Source organism: Mizuhopecten yessoensis, unplaced genomic scaffold (assembly GCF_002113885.1).
Source record: "Mizuhopecten yessoensis strain PY_sf001 unplaced genomic scaffold, ASM211388v2 scaffold9959, whole genome shotgun sequence".
Classification (NCBI taxonomy): domain Eukaryota; kingdom Metazoa; phylum Mollusca; class Bivalvia; order Pectinida; family Pectinidae; genus Mizuhopecten; species Mizuhopecten yessoensis.
In genome coordinates this window covers 16,119-26,295 of record NW_018408308.1, presented here as the reverse complement: position 1 = coordinate 26,295, position 10,177 = coordinate 16,119, and the positions used below count along the sequence as shown (strand labels likewise).

The window sequence follows — 10,177 nt, the reverse complement described above, 5'->3', positions numbered from 1 at the left end:
CGTATATACATTTACTATAACATGACTATAGACTATCAAGGTAAGGCACGTTTAACATTTACTATAACATGAAGGTAGACTATCAAAGGTAAGACACGTATATACATTTACTATAACACGAAGATAGACTGTCAAAGGTAAGACACGTATATACATTTACTATAACACGAAGATAGACTATCAAAGGTAAGACACGTATATCTATCAAGGTAAGACACGTATATACATTTACTATAACACGAAGATAGACTATCAAAGGAAAGACACGTATATACATTTACTATAACATGAAGGTAGACTATCGAGGTAAGACACGTATATACATTTACTATAACACGAAGATAGACTGTCAAAGGTAAGACACGTATATACATTTACTATAACATGACTATAGACTATCAAGGTAAGACACGTATATACATTTACTATAACACGAAGATAGACTATCAAAGGTAAGACACGTATATACATTTACTATAACATGACTATAGACTATCAAAGTAAGACACATATATACATTGAGTATAACATGACTATAGACTATCAAGGTAAGACACGTATATACATTGAGTATAACATGAAGGTAGACTATCAAAGGTAAGACACTTATATACATTTACTATAACATGACTATAGACTATCAAAGTAGACTATCAAGGTACGACACGTATATACATTTACTATAACTTGACTATAGACTATCAAGGAAAGACACGTATATACAGTTACTATAACATGAAGATAGCCTATCAAGCTAAGACACCTATAGACATTTACTATAACACGACTATAGACTATCAAGTTAAGACACGTATATACATTTACTATACCATGACTATAGACTATCAAAGTAAGACACATATATACATTTACTATACCATGACTATAGACTATCAAAGTAAGACACGTTTATACATTGAGTATAACATGACTATATACTATCAAGGTAAGAAACGTATATACATTTAATATAACATGACAATAGACTATCAAGGTAAGACACGTATATACAGTTACTATAACATGAAGATAGCCTATCAAGCTAAGACGCCTATATACATTTACTATACCATGACAATAGACTATCGAGGTAAGACACGTATATACATTTACTATAACATGAAGATAGACTATCAAGCTAAGACACCTATATACATTTACTATAACATGACGATACATTTACTCTAACATGAAGGTAGACTATCCATGGAAAGAGTCGGACATTTGCTTTTTTCTGTTTAATAGAGTTATATTGACTTATTGGTTATTTGGAGGAGACTTCTTTTTGCTGATTGTTTGTTCGGAAAAAGGGGACTGTGGCATTTAGGTTGGATCGGAATAGGGGGAAGTTGATTTAATGGTTTAGTTTAATGAGCAGGACAAGTGATATTATTGTTTGTGTGGAGGAGAGGCCAATACATTTTGCTAGTTTTTTTAAACATATTTTATTGACATTTAATAGTCAAAAGATTGGAGAGTTCTTACACCTTACTAGGCACTCCCTCTGTTAGGTCTTAGGAGTGAAGATCAATGTTGTTATAAACCAATGTCATTTTTGAGGTGTATAACCAACCTGGTCGTTAAGAGATAAATCAATTACCGTATTTCATTCAAAAACAAGTTATAAATGTGAAATCCATGTGATTTATACTCAATGGCGTTATTGTGATTATGAAAAAAATAAGTTGATGTCATATGAAATATTGTCACATGACATCCGACCGGATTTTAATTCTAAAGTAGACATCCGCTACAGACTCCAATAGGAAACAGAACTAGATATTTAATTAAAAGAGGGAGATAAATATGGTGTATTTTCAATCAACATCATTTTATCATTTTATCAGATTTTACCGGTAGCATTAAGTAATTTAGCAATGTTGTTGTCAGTGTCCGTAGCATTAAGGTTTGTACTTGGAAACGCCACTGCGACGGTTGTATCAGCTCCACCTGTTATGGTCAAGTTACAAGCAAGGGGTCTGTAACAAGCAAGGAAAACTTTACTAGTATACATTATATTTTCAATCAATTATCTATTCATTGTTTTGCTTTAACATACCGAGCAGGGTAACATAGTAAATTTGTAATACAATGAAAAAGTTCAGATTTCTTTAACTCAAATAGATACAACTCGAAATGTGCAGCTGAATTTGTTTCCCTTTCAAACAAAAGTTAACATATCCAGGTATAAAGTGAGACAACTTTATTTATATAGTGTATTGTGTAATGCGTATATATTATACCTGCAACACACTCAATAACATGCATAAAGGGTAGGTGTATAATGCAGAAGTGCAATATAACCAGGAGGCGTAATTGTACACTTCCTCTGATGTGATATACACAGGAGGAAAACCTTAACACTACTTTCTAACGCTTCCAGTTATGTGTTATATACAGGATGTGAAACTTAACACTTCCAGTTATGTGTTATATACAGGAAGAGTATTTTTACACTTCCTGTTATGTGATAAATACAGGATGAGAAACCTGACACTTCCTATTATGTGAAATATACATGATGTGAAATTTAACACTTCTTGTTATGAGGTAAGTACAGGATGTAAAACTTGACACTTCCTGTTAAGTGATATATACAAGAGGAGAAAGTTCACACTTCCTGTTATCTGATATATACAGGAGTAGAAAGTTAACACTTCTTGTTATGTGATATAAAACAGGAAGATTTTTTTTACACTTCCTGATATAAACAGAAAGAGAAAGTGTACACATCTTGTTTTGTGATATAAACAGAAGGGAAGGTTTACACTTCCTGTTATATGATATATACAGAAGGAGCAAGTTTACACTTCCTGTTATGTGATATAAACAGAAGGAGCAAGTTTAAAAATCTTTTTAGGAGATATAAACAGACGGGAAAGTTTACACTTCCTGTTATGTTATGTAAACAGACGGGACAGTTTACACTTCCTGTAATGTAATATAAACAGACGGGATGGTTTACACTTCCTGTAATGTGATATAAACAGACGGGAAAGTTTACTCTTCCTGTAATGTGATATAAACAAACGGGAAAGTTTACACTTCCTGTAATGTGATATAAACAGACGGGAAAGTTTACACTTCCTGTTATGTGATAAAAAACCAGACGGGAAAGTTTAAAGTTCCTGTAATTTGATATAAACAGACGGGAAAGTTTACACTTCCTGTAATGTGATGTAAACAGACGGGAAAGTTTACACTTCCTGTAATGTGATATAAACAGACGGGAAAGTTTACACTTCCTGTTATGTGATATAAACAGAAGGAGCAATTTTAAGCATCTTTTTAGGAGATATAAACAGACGGGAAAGTTTACACTTCCTGCTATGTGATATAAACAGAAGGAGCAATTTTAAGCATCTTTTTTAGGAGATATAAACAGACGGGAAACTTAACGCTTCCAGTTATGTGTTATATACAGGAAGAGTATTTTTTTTTACACTTCCTGATATAAACAGAAAGAGAAGCAAGTTTAAACATCTTTTGAGGAGATATAAACAGACGGGAAACTTAACGCTTCCAGTTATGTGTTATATACAGGAAGAGTATTTTTACACTTCCTGTTATGTGATAAATACAGGATGAGAAACCTGACACTTCCTATTATGTGAAATATACATGATGTGAAATTTAACACTTCTTGTTATGAGGTAAGTACAGGATGTAAAACTTGACACTTCCTGTTAAGTGATATATACAAGGTGAGAAAGTTCACACTTCCTGTTATCTGATATATACAGAAGTAGAAAGTTAACACTTCTTGTTATGTGATATAAAACAGGAAGATTTTTTTTTACACTTCCTGATATAAACAGAAAGAGAAATTGTACACATCTTGTTATGTGATATAAACAGAAGGGAAAGTTTACACTTCCTGTTATATTATATATACAGAAGGAGCAAGTTTATACTTCCTGTTATGTGATATAAACAGAAGGGAAAGTTTACACTTCCTGTAATGTGATATCAACAGACGGGAAAGTTTACACTTCCTGATATGTGATATAACCAGACGGGAAAGTTTACACTTCCTGTTATATTATATATACAGAAGGAGCAAGTTTACACTTCCTGTTATGTGATATAAACAGACGGGAAAGTTTACACTTCCTGATATGTGATATAAACAGACGGGAAAGTTTACACTTCCTGTAATGTGATATAAACAGACGGGAAAGTTTACACTTCCTGTAATGTGATATAGACAGACGGGAAAGTTTACACTTCCTGTAATGTGATATAAACAGACGGGAAAGTTTACACTTTCTGTAATGTGATATAAACAGACGGGAAAGTTTACACTACCCGTAATGTGATATAAACAGAAGGGAAAGTTTACACTTCCTGTAATGTGATATAAACAGAAGGAGCAAGTTTCAACATCTTCTTAGGAGATATAAACAGACGGGAAAGTTTACACTTCCTGTTATGTGATATATACAGGAGAAGAAAGGTTACACTTCTTTTTATGTGATATAAACAGGAGCAAATTCAAAATTCCTGTTATGTGATATATATAACAGGAGAAATTGTACACTTCCTGAGTAAGGTGGTACATTACAGATCCTAAAATGTGATTGTAACGTTAGGTGTAACTTTTCACATCCGGAAAGTAATACAGGAGTTTTAACAGATTACACAGCAATGATGACCAGACTACAGACGGTATAACAGATTACACAGTAATGATGACAAGACTGCAGACGTTATTACAGAATACACAGTAGTGATGACAAGACTATAGACGTTATAACAGATTACACAGCAATGATGACAAGACTATAGACGGTATTACAGATTATACAGCAATGATAACCAGACTATAGAAGTTATGACATATTACACAGTAATGATGACAAGACTACAGACTTTATGACAGACTACACAGCAATGATGACCAGACTACAAACGATATGACAGATTACACAGTAATGATGACCAGACTATAGACGTTATGACAGATTACACAGCAATGATTACCAGACTATAGACGTTACTACAGAATACACAGCAATGATGACCAGACTACAGACGTTACTACAGATTACACAGCAATGAAGACCAGACTATAGACGTTATGACAGATTACACAGCAATGATGACCAGACTATAGACGTTACTACAGAATACACAGCAATGATGACCAGACTACAGACGTTATGACAGATTACACAGCAATGATGACCAGACTATAGACGTTATGACAGATTACACAGCAATGATGACCAGACTATAGACGTTATGACAGATTACACAGCAATGATGACCAGACTATAGACGTTATGACAGATTACACAGCAATGATGACCAGACTATAGACGTTATGACAGATTACACAGCAATGATGACCAGACTATAGACGTTATGACAGATTACACAGCAATGATGACCAGACTATAGACGTTATGACAGATTACACAGCAATGATGACCAGACTATAGACGTTATGACAGATTACACAGCAATGATGACCAGACTATAGACGTTATGACAGATTACACAGCAATGATGACCAGACTATAGACGTTATGACAGATTACACAGCAATGATGACCAGACTATAGACGTTATGACAGATTACACAGCAATGATGACCAGACTATAGACGTTATGACAGATTACACAGCAATGATGACCAGACTATAGACGTTATGACAGATTACACAGCAATGATGACCAGACTATAGACGTTATGACAGATTACACAGCAATGATGACCAGACTATAGACGTTATGACAGATTACACAGCAATGATGACCAGACTATAGACGTTATGACAGATTACACAGCAATGATGACCAGACTATAGACGTTATGACAGATTACACAGCAATGATGACCAGACTATAGACGTTATGACAGATTACACAGCAATGATGACCAGACTATAGACGTTATGACAGATTACACAGCAATGATGACCAGACTATAGACGTTATGACAGATTACACAGCAATGATGACCAGACTATAGACGTTATGACAGATTACACAGCAATGATGACCAGACTATAGACGTTATGACAGATTACACAGCAATGATGACCAGACTATAGACGTTATGACAGATTACACAGCAATGATGACCAGACTATAGACGTTATGACAGATTACACAGCAATGATGACCAGACTATAGACGTTATGACAGATTACACAGCAATGATGACCAGACTATAGACGTTATGACAGATTACACAGCAATGATGACCAGACTATAGACGTTATGACAGATTACACAGCAATGATGACCAGACTATAGACGTTATGACAGATTACACAGCAATGATGACCAGACTATAGACGTTATGACAGATTACACAGCAATGATGACCAGACTATAGACGTTATGACAGATTACACAGCAATGATGACCAGACTATAGACGTTATGACAGATTACACAGCAATGATGACCAGACTATAGACGTTATGACAGATTACACAGCAATGATGACCAGACTATAGACGTTATGACAGATTACACAGCAATGATGACCAGACTATAGACGTTATGACAGATTACACAGCAATGATGACCAGACTATAGACGTTATGACAGATTACACAGCAATGATGACCAGACTATAGACGTTATGACAGATTACACAGCAATGATGACCAGACTATAGACGTTATGACAGATTACACAGCAATGATGACCAGACTATAGACGTTATGACAGATTACACAGCAATGATGACCAGACTATAGACGTTATGACAGATTACACAGCAATGATGACCAGACTATAGACGTTATGACAGATTACACAGCAATGATGACCAGACTATAGACGTTATGACAGATTACACAGCAATGATGACCAGACTATAGACGTTATGACAGATTACACAGCAATGATGACCAGACTATAGACGTTATGACAGATTACACAGCAATGATGACCAGACTATAGACGTTATGACAGATTACACAGCAATGATGACCAGACTATAGACGTTATGACAGATTACACAGCAATGATGACCAGACTATAGACGTTATGACAGATTACACAGCAATGATGACCAGACTATAGACGTTATGACAGATTACACAGCAATGATGACCAGACTATAGACGTTATGACAGATTACACAGCAATGATGACCAGACTATAGACGTTATGACAGATTACACAGTAATGATGACCAGACTATAGACGTTATAACAGATTACACAGCAATGATGACAAGACTACAGACGTTATTACAGAATACACAGTAATGATGACAAGACTACAGACGTTATTACAGAATACACAGTAATGATGACAAGACTACAGACGTTATGACAGATTACACAGCAATGATGACCAGACTAAAGACGATATCACAGATTACACAGCAATGATGACCCGACTACAGACGATATCAGAGATTACACAGCAATGATGACCAGACTATAGACGTTATAACAGATTACACAGCAATGATGACAAGACTACAGACGTTATTACAGTATACACAGTAATGATGACAAGACTACAGACGTTATAACAGATTACACAGCAATGATGACCAGACAATAGACGTTATGACAGATTACACAGTAATGATGACAAGACTACAGACGTTATTACAGATTCCACAGTAATGATGACCAGACAATAGACGTTATGACAGATTACACATCAATGATGACCAGACTATAGACGTTACGACAGATTATACAGCAATGATGACCAGACTATATACGTTATGACAGATTACACAGCAATAATGACCAGACTATAGACGTTATGACAGGTTACACAGCAATGATGACCAGACTATATACGTTATGACAGATTACACAGCAATGATGACCAGACTATAGACGTTATGACAGATTACACAGCAATGATGACAAGACTATAGACGTTATAACAGATTACACAGCAATGATGACCCGACTACAGACGATATCAGAGATTACACAGCAATGATGACCAGACTATAGACGATTGATAGCCGATTGATAAGAAAACCGAATAATAGTGAATGGTGTGATCTCTGAGTGTTGAGAGACACCTACCTTTTGCAGAAAATGCCGTATTTCTGTTTTATTTTTTAAACCTAATTTCAATACATGCGCCTTGTGATTATCTTAATGCCTGATTAATGTCGTCCACACTTCCCCGTATTACTGGTTTGTGTCTCTGATTGCCGCCGCCGATGCGATTACTTACCATTACGTTCTCAGCTAGAGTAGCGGTGCTAAGAGAAAACAATTAGATAACTTACAAGGATGATTCGTCATCACACTTGATGGTATGACTGAACAGTGTATTGGTCTCAGGACTAAGTTCAATCACATCGGCTCCATCGCTGTTGCACTCACACACGCCGCTCACTATAATAAAACACAAAAGTAGTAACATACAGCAGCACATCACATTTAAAACAAACACATTCTACATCAGTGTTAAAATAAACCCTCGGACCAGCTGGCCCTCAATCATTTCCTATTTGTAATGATGATGCACATTTGTTTCAACACTTGAAAACAAATTGATCAACACCTTTGTAATTCAAATCTGTTAAATATCAAATTGAATTAGGGGGCTGAAGTAAACAGCGGGTTAGCTATAAGGAGTTCGTTATTAGGGGCTGAAGTAAACAGCGGGTTAGCTATAAGGAGTTCGTTATTAGGGGGCTGAAGTAAACAGCGGGTTAGCTATTGGGAGTTCTTTATTAGGGGGCTGAAGTAAACAGCGGTTTAGCTATTGGGAGTTCTTTATTAGGGGGCTGAAGTAAACAGCGGGTTAGCTATTGGGAGTTCTTTATTAGGGGGCTGAAGTAAACAGCGGGTTAGCTATTGGGAGTTCTTTATTAGGGGGCTGAAGTAAACAGCGGGTTAGCTATTGGGAGTTCTTTATTAGGGGGCTGAAGTAAACAGCGGGTTAGCTATTGGGAGTTCTTTATTAGGGGGCTGAAGTAAACAGCGGGTTAGCTATTGGGAGTTCTTTATTAGGGGGCTGAAGTAAACAGCGGGTTAGCTATTGGGAGTTCTTTATTAGGGGGCTGAAGTAAACAGCGGGTTAGCTATTGGGAGTTCTTTATTAGGGGGCTGAAGTAAACAGCGGGTTAGCTATTGGGAGTTCTTTATTAGGGGGCTGAAGTAAACAGCGGGTTAGCTATTGGGAGTTCTTTATTAGGGGGCTGAAGTAAACAGCGGGTTAGCTATTGGGAGTTCTTTATTAGGGGGCTGAAGTAAACAGCGGGTTAGCTATTGGGAGTTCTTTATTAGGGGGCTGAAGTAAACAGCGGGTTAGCTATTGGGAGTTCTTTATTAGGGGGCTGAAGTAAACAGCGGGTTAGCTATTGGGAGTTCTTTATTAGGGGGCTGAAGTAAACAGCGGGTTAGCTATTGGGAGTTCTTTATTAGGGGGCTGAAGTAAACAGCGGGTTAGCTATTGGGAGTTCTTTATTAGGGGGCTGAAGTAAACAGCGGGTTAGCTATTGGGAGTTCTTTATTAGGGGGCTGAAGTAAACAGCGGGTTAGCTATTGGGAGTTCTTTATTAGGGGGCTGAAGTAAACAGCGGGTTAGCTATTGGGAGTTCTTTATTAGGGGGCTGAAGTAAACAGCGGGTTAGCTATTGGGAGTTCTTTATTAGGGGGCTGAAGTAAACAGCGGGTTAGCTATTGGGAGTTCTTTATTAGGGGGCTGAAGTAAACAGCGGGTTAGCTATTGGGAGTTCTTTATTAGGGGGCTGAAGTAAACAGCGGGTTAGCTATTGGGAGTTCTTTATTAGGGGGCTGAAGTAAACAGCGGGTTAGCTATTGGGAGTTCTTTATTAGGGGGCTGAAGTAAACAGCGGGTTAGCTATTGGGAGTTCTTTATTAGGGGGCTGAAGTAAACAGCGGGTTAGCTATTGGGAGTTCTTTATTAGGGGGCTGAAGTAAACAGCGGGTTAACTATTAGGAGTTCGTCATTAGGTGGCTGAAGTAAACAGCGGGTTAGCTATTGGGAGTTCTTTATTAGGGGGCTGAAATAAACAGCGGGTTAGCTATTGGGAGTTCGTTATTAGTTGGTTGAAATAAACAGCGGGTTGGCTATTGGGAGTTCGTTATTAGGGGGCTGAAGTAAACAGCGGGTTAGCTATTGGGAGTTCGTTATTAGGGGGCTGAAGTAAACAGCGGTTTAGCTATTGGGAGTTCTTTATTAGGGGGCTGAAGTAAACAGCGGGT

The 10,177-nt window shown here is 36.9% G+C and overlaps 1 protein-coding gene across 1 annotated transcript in view; it reads right to left on the bottom strand.

Annotated features, from left to right (window-relative positions):
* Window positions 1-10,177, bottom strand: part of LOC110459043 — a gene marked incomplete at both ends in the record, with an annotated part of 36,283 nt that overhangs the window by 10,248 nt on the left and 15,858 nt on the right. Inside the window, 2 exons of the mRNA XM_021511076.1 lie at window positions 1,855-1,979; window positions 8,230-8,338. Coding sequence (XP_021366751.1) covers window positions 1,855-1,979; window positions 8,230-8,338 — 234 coding nt within the window. The remainder of the gene's footprint in view (window positions 1-1,854; window positions 1,980-8,229; window positions 8,339-10,177) is intronic.